Source organism: Ictalurus punctatus, chromosome 3 (genome assembly GCF_001660625.3).
Source record: "Ictalurus punctatus breed USDA103 chromosome 3, Coco_2.0, whole genome shotgun sequence".
In the NCBI taxonomy this organism is placed as follows: Eukaryota; Metazoa; Chordata; class Actinopteri; order Siluriformes; family Ictaluridae; genus Ictalurus; species Ictalurus punctatus.
The window spans coordinates 15,945,085-15,966,774 of NC_030418.2; the positions used below are offsets into that span (position 1 = coordinate 15,945,085).

Genomic DNA, 21,690 nt, shown 5'->3' on the forward strand with positions numbered 1-21,690 from the left:
GGAGGACGCTTATGGAAAAGTTTCACCCTGAAATCTGTGTTGACGCGAAGGCGGTTTCCCCTTTGTTGTGCAGAGCAAAAGACAGATGCAGCCTTATCCCTGACTGGTAGCAATCATCAAGAATTTAGAATTAGAATTAGAATTTTATGAAGTCATTGTGTATTGCTGTCTGTGTGGAAGGGAGTCAATGATATAAGAAATGCGCGTATTACCTTGAGAGAAGTATTACATGGAGCTATTTCTTATAAGAAGTTCCAGGAACGTCGCCTCTGTGACGGCAGAGATATTGGTGTTTCTTAGATCACAGCTTCAAAACTAAGATATATACCGATGGGTATATATATATATATATATATATATATATATATATATATATATATATATATATATATATATATATATATATATATATATATATATATATATATATATAGAGAGAGAGAGAGAGAGAGAGAGAGAGAGAGAGAGAGAGAGAGAGAGAGAGAGATAATAAAGATAAAAATATTTACTAATGGAAAGTGTCCAGTTCAAGCAATGAATAAGTACAGAGAGTACTTATTAAGAAGTGCAAGAGGTGCAGTATTTTTGCACCGGATTATTATCAAGTGGCATGCCCCACTGACTCATTCCATTATATCAGCGGTACATGATATATTTGGCTATTTAACGCACAAGTAAATTTTACTGATATATATATATTTTTTTTCTCTAAAGAATCGAAGAGAAAACTGTAAGTCCTACCAAATTGCTGTATGTGGACTCACCCTCAAGTAAACTCTTTTACATTCTTAAGGTTTGCTCTATTGACCCTATAAGTTATATGATTATTTAAATGTCTAGAGATATGGCACACATTTTGAACCTTTTCTGTCTGTGCACGAGAATGCATATTCACTTGATTTTCATAGCACTTTAAATTGATTAAAAGTTTGAAAGTTATAGAAGCTGTAAAAGAAAAAAGAAAAATAATAAATAAATAAATAAATAAAATATGGAGAAAAAAAACATGTAGCAAAGCACATCCTGTGACACATGCTATGGTATGAACAGGGTTTTGTTCTTGTTCTATTTCATTCTCATCAGAGGATAACGCCTAAGAGGGCCATGTCATGTCACTGAGATCAGTACAGAATGTTTATCTGCTTATAGATACACAAACATGTTCTTCTGTTCAAGGTTCGTCTAAAAATCTTCCAAGACCCTAAAACAAAGCCTGTTCGAACTGCCTCAAACTAGTTCTTATCGGTACACAGAATTATGTCATGCTCTGCATTTCATATATATAGTAGTGGTTTAGTACAAGGGCTTCAGAGCACTCTCATTATTCTATCCTGCTTTATTCTATCCTGCTTTATTCTATCCTGTATTAACCATCTTTCTGTAATAAACCTTTTTACCTTCAGAGGACGAGTCTGCGAGTGTTGTCTAATTTCCACGACAATTTGGCATCTCCTGGCTGGACTGCGCGAGTCTTTTCAGCTTTTCTGGACAACAAGCAAACCGGAGGACGCTTATGGAAAAGTTTCACCCTGAAATCTGTGTTGACGCGAAGGCGTTTTTGCCTTTGTTGTGTAGAGCGAAAGACCGATGTAGCCTTATCCCTGACTGGTAGCAATCATCAAGAATGTAGAGTTAGAATTAGAATTTTATGAAGTCATTGTGTATTGCTGTCTCTATGGAAGGGAGTCAATGATTTAGAATAAGAATTTTATGAAGTCATTGTGTATTGCTGTCTGTGTGGAAGGGAGTCAATGATATAAGAAATGCGCATATTACATTGAGAGAAGTATTACATGGAACGATTTCTTATAAGAAGTTCGGGGAACTTCACCTCTGTGACGGCAGAGATATTGGTGTTTCTTACATCACAGCTTCAAAACTAAGATATATACTGATGGGTATATATATAGAGAGAGAGATAATAAAGGTAGTGGTTTAGTACAATGGCTTCAGAGCACTCTCATTATTCTATCCTGCTTTATTCTATCCTGTATTAACCATCTTTCTGTAATAAACCTTTTTACCTTCAGAGGATGAGTCTGCGAGTGTTGTCTAATTTCCACGACAGATTAAATGGTCTAATCTGATTTCAGAATCCTTTTTTTTCTGTTGAACAACCCATTTTCAAGATTAGATCCAATCCGGTAGCCGTAATCCGATATCTGAAATCCGATCAGATTACTTCTAAACAACTGGGCCCTGATTACTACAAATCCTGTTCAATCAAATCAACACTTAAATATGACTTTTTCAACAGCATGAAGTTGGTTAAAAGGTCTTACCCACTAACACACTATGCCACAATTTAAATAAATTCCAGAAATGATGAGGAAGAAGGTCATTTAAATACATCAGACTGGGAAGGGTTACAAAGCTATTTCAATAGCTCTGGGACTCCAAAGAATCACGACGAGAGCCATCATCTCCGAATGGAAAAACTCAGCACAGTAGTGAACCTTCTCAGAAGTGGCTGACCTTCCAAAATTACTCCAAGTGCACAACAACTACTCATCCAGGAAGTCACAAAAGAGCCAAGGACAATATCAAAGGACCTACAGGCCTCTCTTGCAACAATAAAGATCACTGTTCATGACTCCACTATCAGAAAGACACGGGGCAAAATGGCATCCATGGAAGAGTGGCAAGATGAAAACCACTGCTAACCCAGAAGAACATTAAGGCTCATCTGAATTTTGCCAAAACACACCTTGATGATCCTCAAACCTTTTGGGAAAATGTTCTGTGGATTTATGAGACGAAAGTGGAACTGTTTGGAAGACGGGGGTCCCGTTACATCTGCTGTAAACCAAACACAGAATTCCATTTTTTTTAAAAATCATACCTACGGTCAAGCATGGTGGTGGAAGTGTGATGATGTGGGGATGCTTTGCCTCTTCAGGGCCTGGGAAACTTACAATAATTGAGAGAAATATGAATTCTGCTCTTTACCAGAAAATCCTAAAGGAGAATGTCCGGTCTTCAGTCCATAAATTGAAACTGACGCACTACTGGATTAAGCAACAATACAAAAGGAGGAGAAAAGAATAAAAATGTATCCCTTTTCCAATTCCTGAATTTTTGGAATTCCTATTTCTGGTCTTTTTTTTGTCATTTCTGAGAGGTAGTTGGGCTGGAAATTGTACTGAAACCTTTCAACCCTGGTTAATGTTATTAGTTCTTTGGGAAACCCACCTACTGTCTCAAACACAATTGAAGAATTGTATTTTAAAAAGTACTCAAAACAAGCTACTAGACTGTATGCTGGATGACAATATACACTATTGTCAACTCGCAATTGCCTATTACGGGGTTGATAGCTTCTTGACTTAATTTTGTTTGAGGGTATGTTGTTATTAATGTCATCCTGCCACTATGTTGACAATGTGCTACTCTCTGTAGTGCTATTACTACACTTTCATTGAAGCTTGCAAACCACACCAGTTGTACAGAGCAAATTTTAAGTGTCATTGGTTTTATGGAAAACATAGTAATGGTAAACAGAAAGGAACAGGCATAGGAACAAGACAAGAACGAAGTTTTCTGTTCTCTGACTACTTACCCCCATGAAATTTAATACAGGCAGCCACAAGCTTCCGCATGTTTTACTGCAGGCTGAGTAAGTGCCCCCCCCCCCCCCCCCCTCCAATGTAATGCTGATACCCTTGCTAAGCATTGTATCTCATTAAAGATAAGTGGCGTAGTAAAGACAAACTATTCCAACGATTCCAACATGGACTAATGTTTCCTGCCATGCATTTATTTGCAAGATGCTGCTTTAGAGCCTCTTCTTATTCATGCAAATTTCATTGTCAATGCTACCGGTCCCACATTTGAAAAATGGTTATTTACTTCAATTAATTTGAATTGTTTCACCTGAAAATTCTAACTATGCAGGTATAATTTCCATATATGTTGAATTTCATAGACCGTAGCAAACATAGCATTAAAAACAATTTATGTTGTAGATTTGTAGATCTCTGCTCACTCAGTAATCAGTGACCTCAGATGTTCTGTTTAATGTTATCTGAGCAATGTTATCTGAGTTTTACTCATGAAGAAGACTAACCTAAAAACGTTAGGTATTCATTTTATTTTTGTCACAATTTACAAAGATCTTCATATTTTGAATTGTAAGTGTAAAGGATTAATTTAACTAATGCAACCCTCTTTATAAACAGAGTAGCTTGGTTCTACTAGCTAATACGAAAAATTATTAAAAAAAAAAAAAAAAAAAAAATTCTTCAATAGTCCAATTACCCCAAAATCCCATATGCACTACTCAATACTGTATCAACAAAACTATTTACATGTAATAGCTATACATATGAACAATTATACAGAGGTAACTGAATTAACTCAAAGCACCGTGTGTGAACCTACACCCAGCCGTTCACACATTCATGACAGGTGTGAGCTGGAGCAGGGAACTTTGTGGATGAATGCCGCTGGTTTTGGAGTGGAGCGTTTCAAGGTTCTGTAGGAAATTACGCCGTTTCAGCCCTTTCAGTATCACAGAGTTAGTTGAGGTTAGACTCATGCGTGTCCTGCAAATAAACCAAAACAAAGGTAAATTCCCTGTAATTAACTTAATATCATAACATTTTTATAAAAAGTGTTTTCAGTGCAGTTAATCATAGCTTATATTCAGTTTTTATCCACCTCCATAAATTTAGCAAAGCGAAGTTGACAGCTAAACACAATAATAAAAAAAACATGGATGCTAACAATAAAACTTTTTCAAATAACTACCCATTTTATTTAATTAGATTTCAAATTCCAGGCCAATAGAACTATCTAACCTTGGAGAGTCAATCCCACTGTCTGCTGTGTTGCTTTGATTCTCTGATATTTCACCCGTACAGGCTCCAGTACGATCACAGTGACTCAGACTTGCAGGCTGAAGGTTATTAGCATCCACTGATTGATTCTGGTTGTAGTCCAGTGAGTGACAAATCCAGCGTCTGGCTTGGTCATTGTCTTCATCTGCAGACTTCAGTACTGTTTCAGTGTCTGAGCCCCTCTCACTTATTTGACTATAATCAAAGATACTGATGTCCAGGGTCTCAGTGGGGTCGGAGTGTCCTGGGCTGGGCTTATTCAGTTTCTCATCCACGTGTTGCGGCTTTCCCCCAGGGCTGTCATCTGCTGGTAGGTGGGACAAACCAGACTTGTGCTCAGTTTGAGGCCATCTGTATTCATGCTGTCTGAGTGGGTTTCGTTTGGTGTCTTGATGAAGGGTTAATATGCTCTCTTCTATAAAAGAGCTGTCCCAATTCCCATCGAAACAGACTGGCTCACGGCAGCGAGATGTGCCAGGGTGAACTAACTCATTGACATGCTCTTCATTCAGGTAGAGGGAACTACAACCATCATCATCATCTTCAACATTCTGGTAAATGTGGTGCTCCACATCAGTGTGTACTTCACTATCTGCATGGTTTGTGTTTCTATGTACCCGCTCACTGTTCTCCAGGTGCTGGTTACTTGCCATGCTGCCAGTTTGCTGATGTGAGGAGAGGAGGTCAGGACAGTGGTCAGATTCCTCCTTACTGTTAACTAGATGAAGAGACACTCTACACCGACCTGTAGGTTTGGGCCATGATACAGGTAATTCTGTTGCTTTGTATGAAAGCGAAGCAAGGTCTGTACCAAGCTTTTGATCAGAAATATCTTTTAAATCTATCGCTTGTAAAACCTGTTTCATCTGCTTCACCCTCCCATCGCTGAACTCTCCGCCTTTCTGTTTGACTTTGTCTTCTATCCTCAGAGTGCTGTTCTCGGGGTAGAAAGAGCTAAAGTCTCCAGGAAGTTCTTTGATTGTTTTAGCATCTAAGGTGGAGTCCAAATTCAGCCCTCTTTCATGAAGCTGATCACATGATCTGTCGAACAGAATGCAGGCTTTCTGCACCTCTTCAGTGACCCCTTTCACATGATGAGGATCCCAGGACTTGGACCTATGGCCTGCTCGCTCTCGTCGACTAGAGGTCTTGGCTTCTCTCCTCCTTAGTTCTTTCTGATTGACGGCTGTATGACATCCTGGAATTGACTGAAATGGATCCTCTATGCGTTTCTTATAGACAAATTTTGCATCCAAAGCTGTACAATCCTCGTGATGGGCAGACTCATCTAGGACTAATTCAGGCCTGAGGCAAGATGGGATGAGATCATCTCCCTGTAAATCATCATCACATGGAATATCTTTACTCTTTGTCCTCTGTTTCTCTTTTGCGGAGGGAACTCTTCTCTTGCTCCGATTGGCTTTAGAAGCTGATCTTTTGCCACCAGCTTTGGTTGAATGGTGCCTTTGCTTAGGGAGCAGGATCTCTGTGGACATGCCTTTGTCAGTAGTCAGGGCCTTTGTCACTCTCTCTGCCTTTTCTTCCATTTTCTTCATTAGGACTGTATGGCGGACAAGGTTGTCAACAGTTAACTCAGGGTTGATCCGTTTAATGATAGCATGCTCCAAATCTCTGGGAAGGTTATTAAGATCATCCTCGTCCCTGACTGGCCATTCCTCAGGTGGGAACTGTCCAGAGAAAGTGGCATATTCCTTCTTTAACTTATTCTCCTTCTTTCCCGTGTTACGGCGAAACAAGTTGAGGCCAAATTTGCGTCCAGGTTTTTCCTTGTCTTTACGGCTAGTTGTTGTAGACTTGCTGATTTCACTAGCCTGGTAGTCTGCGGCCGTAGATGTGGACTGGTGTTGGACAGTTGGCTTGTGTTCTCTGGGCCACTTAAGGCTTTTCCCAGTGCATTCACTTACGCTGACAGACTGCTCCTGGACAGAAGGAGGAGCAGTTAGTTGAGGTGTGAAGCAACTACAGGACTTGCAGTGAGCCATAATGGGTACTTCAGTAGAAGCATCCACATAGCTCTCATTGCTCATCAGGTACGTGATGGGAGGAGGAGAGAGACTGTCATTATCACTTGTCCACCAGTTTTTCTCCTTCACCATGTTGTTGCTGATAAAGTATGTCTGAGGTGTAACAATGAAGTATCCCTCTCCAGTGTGGTAAATTTTTCTCTCTTTAATGAGAGCTCCCAGAGCATTGTAGAGGATATCTTGAGTGGGAATGGCCATTCCTTAATATTTAAAAAAAAAAAAAAGGGCATAAAGAATTTTTTACTTGAACAACAAACTAAACATTGTAATGGTGACGATCTGACTAGATTTAAGTTTTCCATAAACACTGAAATGATATAAAGAATACACAGAATAATATTAAAATGGGTTATGAATTTGTTGTAACATGGTACCTGGGTGGGCCTTCATCATGTGATTAATTAGTGCTTCTTGGTTGACCATGACGTGAGCAACATTCATGTCGGATATGACTGAGCATAGTACCTCAGACAGTGGAATGAATTGCGACTGAGAGATAGGTGACATTTGTACTGGAGATAAGTCACCTGAGAAAAACACATAAGGAAAATCTATTAATATCCTTTTCATACATATTATACATAAGCATATTTGCACTAAACATAATAAAAGCAGCCTGAGAGCAGTCTTCAAAGCTGGCCAAAACAGATACATTAAAAACTTGCATAAACCTTGTTTTCAGACATGACACAAGCCCTAAAACCACGCAAGATTCTTGATGCCCTGAGCTAGGACATAAAACATAAAGGATTTTTTTTATACTAGACATACAGCTTAATTATAAGGGAATTTTTTCAATATATAAAGCAATGACATTTTTATGAAACAGAAAGAATTCTGGAACGTTTCGTTCTTTGAGTAGGTATACGAAAAAATATTAATCAGAGAAATACTAAAGTACAAAATCAAAGATCTTTTAAAAAGGCAACAGAACATTTGTTATTTGTTAACATTTTATTATAATATATCAATATATCATTCTAATTAGACTCTTAGTTACTCTTACTCTTAGTTGTGGTTAGATTGTGGTATCCAAAAAAGGCACATTTCTCATCACAAATGTTAGTGGTTAGTTTTCAATGTTCTTTGTGTGGGTTTGCTCTGGGTTTTCCAGTTTCCTCCCACCTCCCAAAAGCATAATAGTAGTTTGACTGGTGAGTAATGCTGCATTCAAGGCAAAGTTGCAACTTAAAACTGCAACCTAAAGCTGGAAAAGCCACAGAAAATATGAAAATTCAACTTGTTAAATTAGGGTAGTCTTCTCAACAACCAGTTCCTTCTTCATTTACAGAGTGATGTCAAAAATAACATGGCTGTGTGCACTGTGAACAGTGTACCATACCCCTTCTCTACTTTTAAATTAGTTCATAGCACTAGTGGCTTTAGATCAGTTAATATACAGTGCTTAGTTAAATCTATAATATTGATCATACTCATCACTGTTTTGAGAATGTAATAATCAACATTAGAGTTATCATTAACATAAGCCAGCTAGCTTGTTGTAGATGCTACTCAATTTTATCCACTGTTGTTGCTGTGCTGCAATTCCAGTCCAAAAATGTTGCATGAATGTTTGAAGTTCTCAATAGTAGAACAGTACCAACAGTCACTCAGGCCTGTAAGTAAAAATGCGGTTGCATCCATGTTTTTTTCTACTCTGCATATTGGGCGTGCCGAGATGGGAAATGACGTTACTTGCAAATGATCACATATATGGCACCACAAATGCAGCATAAATTGCCCCTAAGCAATGCATATGTGTGTGCGTGTGTGTGTGTGTGTGTGTGTGTGTGTACAGGCTCCAGGATAAAGCGGTTAATGAGGACAAATCAACAAATATAGTGACACTTGGATATCTCACCATTAACTGGGATTTTCTGTGCCAGTAAAGTGGCTCCCTTTTTAAATAACAACAAAAGTGTGAATTTAATTACTGCCAGAATATGATTTTTTCTTTTGTAGCAATGAATTATGTAGCAAAACATAATCATAATCTTTTTAAAAATTAATTTCAAAATGCAAAAAAAGATAGGGATTTCAATCTACAACCAACTAACCAACTATCCCTACATTGGTCTTTTTGAGAATTAACGAATAACCACAATGGATTAATTATTATCAGGAGATGGGTTACAGTCTGTTCTTCTGTGTGAAGGTTGAGGGCATACGCACATCACATACAAGTACATATATTTCATTACTGTGAGAAAAATATATTCCCACTTTAGTGAGATAACATCAAATAGTGACAGCTCACTGTGTGTTGCATATTTGTCACTCAGCACTAAAACTCCTATATAACCTTCAAAGAGAAAATGTCAGTGCTTTTGGTGGATGACATCAGTGGAGAAGTCCAACGAATCAATTTCATCAGCCAAATGATATATCGTTTATTCCTCAGGAACAAACCACACACACATTACAATGGCTTGATGGTGCACGTTCTGTTTATACTTATGATTAGGCATATTAGTCAATTTCACTACTATGTCACGAGAGGCATTTCTCTCTCATGCAACCTTCATATCACACAAGTCCTGACTGCATAGTAAAAGTGTTTACTTCCTTTGTCGGTGTGTGTATTCAACAGAAAAAACTAGTATAATAGTTTTTTTGTTGTTGTTTTTTTATCTTAGTTGAATGTTTACAGATAACAATTGTCTCGTTCTTGTTTTCTTGTTCTATATCCTCCTTCTTGGCAGCACAGTGTTGTAATGGGTAGTGTTGACTCCTTGTAGCTTCAGGTTTCCAGGTTCGATCCTGAGCTCGGTCTACTTTCTGTATGGGAATTCTGTGCATGTTCTCCCAGTGTTTGCATGGATTTCTTTCAAATTCTTCCCACCTCTCAAAAACATGCCACTAGGTGGACTGACTGAGATAAATTTCCCTAAGGCGAGAATACGTGTGGGAATGTGTGTGTACATGGTGCCCTATGAAGGTCCCACCCAAGGTGTATTCCCACCTCACACTTAGGATAAGTGGCGGATCCACCATTACCCTGACCAGGATAATCAGTTACTGAAAGTGAATGAATATTCTCCCTCTTTTCCAGCAGCATATTCTGACCTACAATCTGGGGCCACTGGGAAAGGAAACAGGGAAAAGAATATCACACTCCACTTATACAGTACTGTGCAAAAGCAAAGAAATGCTGTAGAGCAAAGATGCCTTAAAAAATAATGAAATTAAATGTTTCTACATTAAGAAATACTATAAAGAGCAGTAAACAGTAATAAATTAAACAAAGTCGATATTTGGTGTGACAACACTTTGCATTAAAAATATTATTAGTAGTCTCAGGTAGAATAGTGCAGTTTTATAAGGAAATGAGCTGTAAGTATTATCGAGCAGTCACGGTTCTTCAGGAGACTTTGACTGTCACACTGGCTTCTTATTTTTGCAGCAAAACCCAGCAGCCTTCATTATGTCTTTGTCTGAAAAGTGTCTCTTAGGTAATACGCTACTTTCTTTACTGACATACAAAACTTTTTTCTTTTAACATTTAATTTTGTGCTGGAAATCTAATGTTTGGAAATCTAAAATGTTTTTGTACTGACTCGATTATTTAGAAGTCATAAAATCTATAACAAAGTTTGTATTTAAAAAAAGGGTGCCTAATATTTTTGCACAGTCCTGTACATTTGTGTCTCATTTCACTGTCAGGAGCAGGGCCATATCTAACTATGAGGAGCATACATTCCATGACCCATTCATCTGAGGAGGACACTTTAGGTTTTCCCCTAATCACTGAAACTGTAGAATGTGCATATACACCGATCAGCCATAACATTAAAACCATATGCCTAATATTGTGTAGGTCTCATGTAAGTCCCATGGACTCCACAACTCTGAAGGTGTGCTGTGGTATCTGGCACCAAGACATTAGCAGCAGATCCTTTAAATCCTGTAAGTTGTGAGGTGGGGACTATATTGATTGGACTTGTTTGTCCAGCACATCCCATAGATGCTGGATCGGATTGAGATCTGGGGAATTTGGAGGCCAAATCAACACCTTGAACTCTTTGTCATGTTCCTCAAACCATTCCTGAACAGTTTTTGCAGTGTGGCAGGGCGCATTATCCTGCTGAAAGAGGGCACTGCTATTAGCAAATACCATTGCCATGAAGAAGTGTACTTGGTCTACAACAATGTTTAGGTAGGTGGTACATGTCAAAGTAACATCCACATGAATGCCAGGACCCAAGGTTTCCTAGCGGAACATTGCCCAGAGCATCACACTTCCTCCACTGGCTTTCATTCTTCCCATGGTGCATCCTGGAGCGATTTCTTCCCCAGGTAACCGATGCACACACACCCAGACCTCCACATGATGTAAAAGAAAAACGTGATTCATCAGACCAGGCCACCTTCTTCTATTGCTCCATGGTTCATTTCTGATACTCACCTGCCCAATGTAGGTGCTTTCGGTGGAGGACAGGGGTCAGCATGGGAACTCTGAGCAGTCTGGGGCTACACAACCCTACAGGCAGCAAGCTGCAATGCACTGTGTGTTCTGACACCTTTCTGTCATAGCCAGCATTAACTTTTTCAGCAATTTGTGCTACAACAGCTCATCTTTTGATAGGTGTTAATCACTGCATACCAGGAACACCCGACAAGACCTGCCACTTTGGAGATGCTCTGACCCAGTCGTCAAGCCATCACAATTTGGCCCTCGTTAAAGTCGCTCAGATCCTTACACTTGCCTACTTTTCCTACTTCCAACACATCAACTTCAAGAACTGACTGTTCACTTGATGTCTAATATATCCCACCAGTTAGTCACATCACCTGTCAGTGGTTTTAATGTTGTTGTTTTTTTATCTAAATATAATAATGAAAATCCCAGTTCTTTATTTTACACTAAACAGATCAAATAGTTCTCACTAAAAACACAGGCCCTGATCAGGAGAGAAGGACAACACCTTAGAAAACAATATTAGCATAACTTGTCTTTCAGACAATATATCCTACAGTACTTTTAAAAAGTACTACAAAACCATGTTCACATCTTAGCCGTGCTTTAGTTGGACATTTTTCAGAAACAGGTGGAAAAACATGTATGAATTAATGAATTTAGGTGACCGCCACCGGGGGAAAATGTAACTTCCACTCTCTCTCAGAGGGAAAACTTTGTGTGTTCATTGTAACTTGAGGCTGCGTCCAGACATTAAGACCTTTGTCTTATTTACCATGAATACTCTGCCTGGTACCATGGTAACTACACAGTGTTGCACAAAAGCCTGAACAGGGCGGCAAAAGACTAAATGAAATGTAAGTAGTGACTTCCATTTGGGGTTGAATTTCTTTCTTAAGAAAGGGTCACTTGGTTTTTGTGCTTTGGACTGCAAACACTGAATGTTATCTGCTGTAGTAAAGATGTGGTGTGTGTACACTAAACTTAAACGCATTTTAAAAGTTTTGCTTTTGCACCATTCTTCTCCATTTGAACTAATTGAAAGCAGATGCCAAATGTCAAACATGACATATTTATGCTCATTTGCTGGTTGAAATTATGCAGCTATCATTTGCTTAAATCTAATCACATTACTTACAAACCAGCAGCTTCTTGTTAGATTGTAGCACATGCCTGACTACTTAAATAATCCTGAACTCAGCTATCAAATCACACTAGATCATTGATATTAAGCACAGTTTGATGATCTTTGTGTACTGTAACTGATTATGCATAACTACCTAACAGTCATATGGGTTGCTGATGCTTTAAGTGTAATAAGGCAATGTAGCTTTTTTTTTTTTGTCCCTTTTAAGAAGAAATGTGGTTTATTTTGATGGTTCTTTTCCCTACATTATATATATAGTTTTCCCTACAAATATATATTATATTTGTTTATGATGTGACTATATGATGTGGGGGCTGGAAAAATAATTTCGGGTAGGATGCACCCCAACTAGAGTAAATTTAGTCGTCTGTGTGGTTTCAGTCTCCAGGTTTCACACGAGCAAACCGCAGAGGTAATTAACTCTCGATGCAATGTGAACACACACACACAGAGATAGAGAGAGAGAGAGAGAGAGAGAGAGAGAGAGAGAGAGTAAGAAAGAAAGAAATAGAGAGAAAGAGAGAGAGAAAGAGAGAAAGAAAGAGAGAGAGAGACGGTGAGACACCCTCTGAACTAATAAAGATTTCATGTGGTGAGGCTCATTCCTCATCACGACCACAAACAAGATTCCCTTCAGTCCACTCTGCTCAGGCCAAAAGTAGTTAGCAAGAGTAAATGCAGAGGCATTTCTCAGAACGTGATTTTTCCTCTGGGAGGGGGAAGGTAGGGGATAAAAGCTAACCTGTGCAAGCAGCCTATATGAAGCTCAGGGTATTTAACTATTTCTAGACTACTACACACGTCTACAGTGAGATTAGACCTGGAGAGATACCACTAATGTCCTAGATTTAAACTTTCTGAACCATTAAGAAGCACTATGACAAGAACTATGATTACTCAGTCTGAGATTTTATTCAGCCAAATGCAGTAACTATGTAATAGTTGTCTACTTATTGAACACAAAGGCATTGAACTTCTGTCAAACAACTAGTCAAATTTGTTTCTAATGCAGTCCAAATATGAGCCTCCTGATATACAAGTCAATTCTTATGAGTTTTGTCTGAACCATGGAATTAGGGCTGGGTGATATAATTGTATAATATTGATATTGTGATTAAATTATGCCACAACATGGCCTTCTGAAATATTGTGGCTATTCTGATATCTCTTGATATATTTTTTAAACAAATCAACCTCACTTAAAGCAGATAATTTGATGTTTGAATTTTGTACTTATTTTTTCAAATTGAAACGTGTTTTTAAAAAAAAAATTTACAGATTCGACATTTTTCTCCTTTTCAGTGTTTACAAATTTATATAAAATTATTTATTTTTAATTATAAAAGCATTTTTGTAGACGTTATATCAATAATAGAACGATTTGTTTCAAATCTTTTTTTTTAATCAGTCCATACAGGATTTCAACAAAATCTGCCATGCAATTTGCTGAGTTTTTCACGCTTTTTAGTGGAAAACTACTTGAACTGATGAAATTGCGATTGCAGGAAATTGTTTTGCACGTGCTTTCGCAGTGATGTTTGTTGGTAAATGAGACTTTTTAGCTGTACTCCTGTTCGACACATGAATTGAAGAGGACTTTGGCTGAATGCGTGTTGTGATGATGTCACATGATGTGTCTTGGCCCAAATCTGCGAAACATCTGCAGTAATTTTGAAAAATCGCAAGTTCCTCTGAATATTGCGGAGTTTGCGTTAATTTCTACTATCACAAAATTGGGAAATCCTGCAGGGAACTGTTTAATTTACTGTATTGCTGGCAAGTTTTGTGAGCAAACCTTTACACTGTGATACATATTGTGTATTGCAGAAATTCCTTAGAGAATTGCGATATGTTTTTTTTGTCATATTGCCCGTGTCTATATGTAACTAGGATCTGAAGTTTTAACCCAAGCGAGTCCTTTCTTCACTTGGTTCTCCAGTATAACCCAACTTGCAAAATTGTTCCCTAATGCTGATTTTTTCCACAGTACTTTTATTCTGTTATTATTCTGTGGAGATCTGTCTCTCCTCAGCTCTGTCTGCCTTGTACCCACTTAATGCAGCCTCAATCAACACAGCTGCCAGGAGTTGTGCAATTCCACCTGGACCAGCTTCACAATTCCACCTGGTACAGCTTCACTATGTAACTGAGAGGGACGAGTCTGATCGTGCACACCATGCATGAAGAATGGAGGCAGTAAATCCTGCCTCATCAGGTCTATGATTAGTTGATTAACTTGAAGAAAGGATTGATGTTGAAACCCACCACAGTAGCCTAGAAATCAAAACTCTCAGCATCTGACATGCTGTTTAGAAAATAGCATTATTCACTTAGAGCAATCATGAGCTGTCTTAATCCTTTTAGATTGATCTGCTTTTATCCTGTTGTGTTTAGTAGGCTAACACACTCAGGTTTCCTGATGCAGCAGTAAATGTACTGAAACATACTGCATTTCAGTAACGATCACAAGAACAAAATGTTCTTTGTGAAGTTTGTGGTTGTTCATTACTACAGTGGTTCTACTCGTAACCCTATTTGGAACCCTTTAGGGTTCTAGATTTAACCTTTTAACAAGGTGGTTGAATCCAGATTGGTTGGAATAAATGTTGGTGAAGATGTGAAATTTTGCAGACATGAAATGGAGCTTTGGATGGAACCTTGGAGTCTGGAGCTGTGAGACCTTGCGGTTGAGCCACTTTCATCCATGTGTTAATAATTATGTTGTATCATAAGAGTAGCTGTCTAAAAATGGTATGCAGCAATGACTCCTAGAGTGAACTGAATATACTAGTCCAGGACTGACCAAACTATCAAGCTTTTCTGCACCCCATTAGTTTTTGCGGTGATACTTAACACTTTAAACTGACTCGGGTATATTTCACACAGGTTTAGTTTTTATTTTATGTTTCACCGCTCACCATTCTGGATACGTGCTGTTCCACTGGGTGATCATGTTTTGGCATCTTTGCCCAGGTTGATTAGGATCACAAAAAGACACTATTACCAAGTGAGGAGGCTGGAACTCATTATGTGGACATGTGCAATGATTAACAGGAGAAACTGACCTTCACACAGTTATAGTGATACCTGGCAATCTACCTATACAAATGTTCCCTTAAAACTACAGCCATATTTTGTGCAGCAAAAAGGAAAGCGATATCCTTAAAAATAACCAAGTGCTTTTTGATTGCTTTACTGCTATTGATTTCACAATTAAATCAGCCAAATGAACTAAGTAAATATATATATTTTTTTATTTCTCATGGTATCTGCAAATAGTAAAGTAAAGATGGTGTGCTATTTCCCATGACAAAATAGCAAAGTTGACAAAATGATATTAATGTTAGTCCTACATTGTTGAGAATATACAAATATAAATGTATAATAAATGCGTATATATTCACTACAGGCAGGCGAATAACCTAGTAACCTTACAAAACATCTGGCATCATTTTACAAAAAGGGAGGGTCACTGACATTTGTAAGCTTGTGCCAAATATTTGCCAAATGGCCCAGCTTAGCAAATACATCTGAGAAAATTCAAAGGTTTAAATGTAAAGAGAATAACTTATTATTATATAACAATGTCATCATTACATATTTTACACAATCCGCAGGTTACATCCTGTATTCTACATTACTTTAGCATATCTGCCCATTCATCGGTTTAAACGTAAAGGTAAATATGAATGTTTGCTTGGATCAAAAATCATCCTTCTAAAATGTATTAAATGCCACAAAACCTGTAACAGAAATATTTCCCCTGCATCTTCACCCACCCTTATAGTCCCTGCCCCTTATTGCTTGTTTGACAGAGAAAGTCCAGAAAAATAGAGGGCGCTCCATTTCACAAGATTTGCTCCTTGAGATGTTTAGACATTCCAGGTGTTTCAGGATGGTCTCACCTCCAGAAGCTGGTGAGGCCTAAAGTTTACAGCACTCACACACCACTAATCAAGATCCATGACAGTAATTCACACCAGATGAGAGCTATTTCCTCAAACTAAGACTGAACTTCATCAGATTCAAAGTTTGTTATCCTTACACTGGGAGGCCTTTACCAGTGTAACAGCTTAATCATGGTCTAAATCCTGAACAGCTTTAGAGTTAAAAAGCACAGTATGTCTTGATTTCAGTCAAGCACGAGCATGAAACTAAGTCAGCGCAATGAGAATCCCGTTTTAGAGGTAAAAATCTTCACTGGACTGTAAATTTACACCGGTGCTTGATACAAATTTCCTTCCAAAAGAAAAGCAACAAGAAAATGAGAGCAAGGTGAGATTCACAAAAAGGCAAAAAAGTCATTCTGCTCAACTGTAGGGAAGCCTGCTCATTTTTATTTTTATTTTTAGTTTATATGCCCAGGTCACTGATTGCTTTTCGGCCATAAATTTGTGGAGCTTCCGCTAATGGGAAAAGGATGCAGCAAACGATGTCCAGTATACTGTCAGACTAGAGGTCAGTTCCTAGAATTGAAGCCAAGGTCATGTTCCATATTAGAGCTTATAAAAGGAGCCAGACTCAGCTACATCCTGAAAGAAAAAAAAGGCATTCATAACAACCCAAGCAAACTCCTATTTTCTCTCTAATGGTAAAACAGACACATTTTGAATACTCCTGGGCGGTTCATGCACACAAATATCCATAGACTGAAAAAAAACAACAGAGCTTCCACAATCGAAATAATAATCTCATGTCAGATTAATTTCAGGTCAAAAAGTTGAAAAGTGAAATTAGTCTAGGCATGGAAAGAACAGGCAGAGTTTCCATGAAGAAGACAACTCTAATGATGACATCACAACTAATGGCTCAAACTCATCCATCTGCTTGCTGTCGAGGTTTGTTTAAATACGGTGATGGATAAAGGATACGAGGTTTCATTGGAGAAAGACGGTGAAGTCAAGAAGGCACCACACACAGCTGCTTGTGGTAGACTGTGGTTTGGTGTTTGGTTACCACAAGAAAACATTCCAGCGGTAGCTTTCTTAGAGACCAGATCCAGTGTCTCTATTCCTACACAAGGGACCTAGAGAGCGCACGTGCTTTATATGATCATTCTAGCCATTTTCCTGATATGTTTTGAATTATTTTCAACTATATATTCATATCAACATGTAGTACTAGGCATATAAAGGTATTTCACACTGGGACCTTGAATGCACTGTATGCAATTGTGTGTAGTCTTACCAATGCAATTTGCATGTTTAGCGCATAAACATATTCATATTGGACCTTAATAAGTCAGGCAATAAAGCAAGCTATGCCTTAATGAGTGTAAGAAATCTTGTGTTCTTTTACAAGCGAATGTTGGCTGAACTGGGCCTCATCTGTGCCTGGGGCACACCTGGACTTACTGTTTATCTGCCCACGTCCACAATGAGCACCATGAACAGAGGAGGGGAGCCATGACCTTTGGTGTCCGGTTAACAGTGAGGGTTACTTTCAATGTGTACACTCTCCGAGACCTTCCCCTCTGGACACAGCAGTCCAGCATGAAGCCTGGTCATGGCTAATATGCTGAGATATAGGAGATGTATGAGACGTGGCCCACACGGATGAATGGACCCCTCAGTCCTATGCGAGACATTGACAAAACATAGGGATCTGGGGCCAAGCAATCTGACTCCAAAACAACCAGTCAGGGGTGAGTTCTCCAGAAACATCGTCACACAGAGATTAGCTTACAGTTCCACTGAACACTGAAAACTCCTAATAATAATGAGGACGCCGCTATGTTTTACTTGTAAACAAGAACTTGAAAGGAGGAATTAAACTATTTCAGCAAGAACATGCATCTCAACCTTAAATATAGCACTTAAGTCTGTGGTGGTTCACATTACCAGGCACTTTATTACATTCTGTATGGCTTGGTGTGAATGTTTTAGCACTTAGATTGCCTCCTGCTGTGAGCTGGATCTGGAGCCACTCAATAATGCAGAGAGATCAGGCACCCATTGTGGGTGCAGCCTCAAATTTCACCAGATAAGCGCAGATTACAGAGTTGGTACTGACAAGACTTTCCACTAAAGAGTATTAAAACATGTTAAAACATATCACTGTGGTGTACATCATTTTGTGTTTTCTTAATTATTATTTTCATTCAAAATGCACTTAATTATTTATGGTGAATTTCCTGCAGTCCAAGCCCATTGGCGTATGAAAAAGTTCTGTTCAAAGCTAAAACAACAAACTGAATTGCACATTACATGCTTGGGCTAATCTAATGTCCTTTACCCACAGTAACATCAGTAAATAGAGTTGGAATACAGATGCTGAAAACAACTCTGGCTGACAAAGATCAATTTGAATGCTATGTACAATAGACTGTCAGAATGAGGGGTGGTGGGCTAATTCATCATCACATCCGCTGATAGCTAATCACAGAGCGGCACTCACCAGCTCCTACTGAGGAAACATTGGCCTGGAAAGAGACTGTTTAAGATAACATGCCTGGCTTTTAAAAAGTGAAAAAGATACTCAAAACTAAATATCAACCACAGATGATCTGAGGGACTGAAACCTCAATTCTTGTTGCAATAAAACAAGCGAGGCACTCGGTTTGCAGAGAAGAAATGCAAATGAATGTCTGTGACCTGGCCTTATAAACTGGTCTCTTGGACAGCCAGTGGAGACAGGATAACTCAGCACTCTACCCCTTGTGAATAGATAGTAAATTACAGTGCCATTGGGCTGAGCTCACACCAAGGCAACAGCTTTTTGTCTGACCTGAAGTTACAAAAGCACAAGTGTTTGTGTGCCAGAGGAGTTAAAGTCCCCAACCACTGCAGACAATCCCATTGTGTGGTCTCGCCACTTAAATTCCACAGCTTTATGTTCTGCCTTCACATACACCGCCTGTGCTGACCTCTGCCTTCCTCTGCCCTGACAGCAGGAGCAAATGGCTGATCTCACACAGTGCTGACGGCTTTGTGTGGGTTCAGCAGCAGCAACCATGTGTGTGGGGCCACGACCACACCGTCACCACAGACCTGTCACCTCAACATGTGTCTAATAAAAACATTATCCTTAACTGTCGTCACTTGTACAGTAATTGTTCCAAGAGCAGAAAGCCTTGTGTTCAGGATACCCAAGAGTTTCAGAGGAGAATTTACACAGTGCTAGACAATACTCTGGACTGTGTGTGAAGAGGGTGTTGTTGCTATTTGGGGGTTATAGGCCACTCTCCGCTTACATTTTATTCCCTGTTTTGTGGAAATAATACAGTAATGCTGCACGTACACAGTCACTCTTCAGGCATGCGGTCTCTCAGCAAACTGCGGTTCAGGATCCAGTACAATACACTGTGCTTTTCTAGTACAATACTTAAACTTCAACTAGAAACTAGTCCTATTTACAAGGTCTCTATGAAAGATTATCCATAATATGGTCAAATTAATAAGGGAAGCTTTATACAAAGTGTTGATCATGCAGAGGGAATGTCCACTAAGAGACAAATCATCATTGCTTGTCAGATGTGAGCAGATGAAAAATACTTGTTCTTGATGCCTTGTTTGTGGCCTGGAGGTTACTGGTTGGTGCTCAAGCATGCTCTAATGTCCACGGTTGACAACCTTGACACTGATAGAACATACAAAGGTGGCTTAAATGTCCACTGAGCTCCAGAAAGACATGTTACATCATTGACCTACTGACAATAGACTATTTTGGGCATTTAAAAATATTATGATCTTCATGATGACCTTGGCAAGGTACTGTGTAAACAAACCTTCCCATGATACTCGTCAGTCTACTACCATTAACTAGATCATGGGTGTCCAATCTTATCCGGAAAGGTCCGGTGTGGGTGCAGGTTTTCATTGCAAGCAAGCAGGCGCCACACCTGATTCCACCTGTTTAATCAGTTGTTCTTGGCTTGGATAGATTCAGGTGTGGCTCCTGCTTGATCGGAATGAAAACCTGCACCCTCACCGGCCCTCTCCGGATAAGATTGCCCACCCCTGATCTAGACTATTAACTGGAGAGTTTTGCAGCAAAAATGACCTACACGGAGAGGTTCATCTCCTCAAGTTGAGGTGTGTAAGACATTTATGCATATAAAGGCTTTTGGAGAACCTACCCACTGCTTTGATCGTGAATCCCTTGGGCGACCTGAGAGCTCTGCGCATCCACGCTTCCCTCAGCACCTCCAAATTACTGCCACTTCCCTGAACGAGCAGCACAGAATTTTCCATCCAGCCCTGAAAGTAAACTTCGGACACTGCCTTCACGAGCCTTTTATTCCAGAAACTGCGCAGATTTTCGGATTTAAAATCCATGAAAACATCGTGGCCGCTGCTGGCGCTGGCTGAGTCGTCGTCGTCGTCGTCCTTCCGCAGCACCACAGCGAGCGCGGCCGCTGACAGCTGAACCACCCGCTGCTGCTGCTGCTGCTGTTGAGACATTACTGCTTCTGTGTGCTCGCTCACTTCAGCATATGGATGTCGATACTGCGCCCAAACATATACCCGACGTATTCGTCACATTCACACGCTTTTCAAACACAATGCGGTGTATATATGATATATAAATATCTCTCTAAAACAGATTCGTCGTCTCACATCATGGTTTCCGACCTCGCTGCTGTTCAAGTCTGTATGGCGCTTCTCGCTCCCAAGGCAACCGGTGCTGCTGTCTTAGAGGAGGGGCGGGGCCACGTACCTTGGCTACTAGACACGAACCAATAGAAAACTACAGGCTGTGTCCTAACCATAATCCTCCATGCTAGCGCACTACATAGTATGAGAAACTGTGTAGAAATACTGCTACATTTAAGTTCAAGCTTACCCTGATAGAGCATAGCAGGTGCAGGTCTACAGATTTTGTGTTTGTAAATTCATTTTAATCGCCCTTTAGTCGCCCTTACCTTCTGGGGACCCAAGGTGGTTGCCTTCCTTTGCCTAGTGCTAAGTCCGCCCCTGGTAATATTATAGGGTAATGGTCATATTTTTCTATTCATTCGTTGACCTTCAGTAACTGCTTTATTCTGGTCAGGATCCAGAGCCTGTCAGGAACACTGGGCATGAGGCTGGAATACATCTTGAATGGGATGCTAGTTTACTGGAGAGCACCATGTACCATTTATCCATCTATCTATCTATCTATCTTCTATACCACTTATCCTACAGGGTCGCGGGGGAACCCGGAGCCTATCCCAGGGAGCATCAGGCACAAGGCGGGATACACCCTGGATGGGGTGCCAGTCCATCTCTGGGCACAATCACATACACATTCATACTTTAGACA

General features: G+C 39.5%; 1 protein-coding gene and 1 long non-coding RNA gene across 2 annotated transcripts; both read right to left on the bottom strand.

Annotated features, from left to right (window-relative positions):
- Positions 1–16: 16 nt before the first annotated feature.
- On the bottom strand, positions 17–1,484 carry LOC128632721 (uncharacterized). The gene is made up of 3 exons (XR_008396284.1): positions 1,398–1,484; positions 213–315; positions 17–103 (listed from the first exon to the last, which is right to left on the bottom strand). It is a non-coding gene; the product is annotated as an uncharacterized LOC128632721 (long non-coding RNA).
- A 2,585-nt stretch (positions 1,485–4,069) lies between these two features.
- On the bottom strand, positions 4,070–21,104 carry stox1 (storkhead box 1). The gene is made up of 5 exons (XM_053679655.1): positions 21,006–21,104; positions 20,525–20,894; positions 7,258–7,410; positions 4,800–7,083; positions 4,070–4,544 (listed from the first exon to the last, which is right to left on the bottom strand). The coding sequence occupies exons 2-5, from the start codon at positions 20,847–20,849 to the stop codon at positions 4,391–4,393; spliced, it is 2,916 nt and encodes a 971-aa protein (XP_053535630.1). The 5' UTR covers positions 20,850–20,894; positions 21,006–21,104; the 3' UTR covers positions 4,070–4,390.
- Between the last annotated feature and the right edge of the window lie 586 nt (positions 21,105–21,690).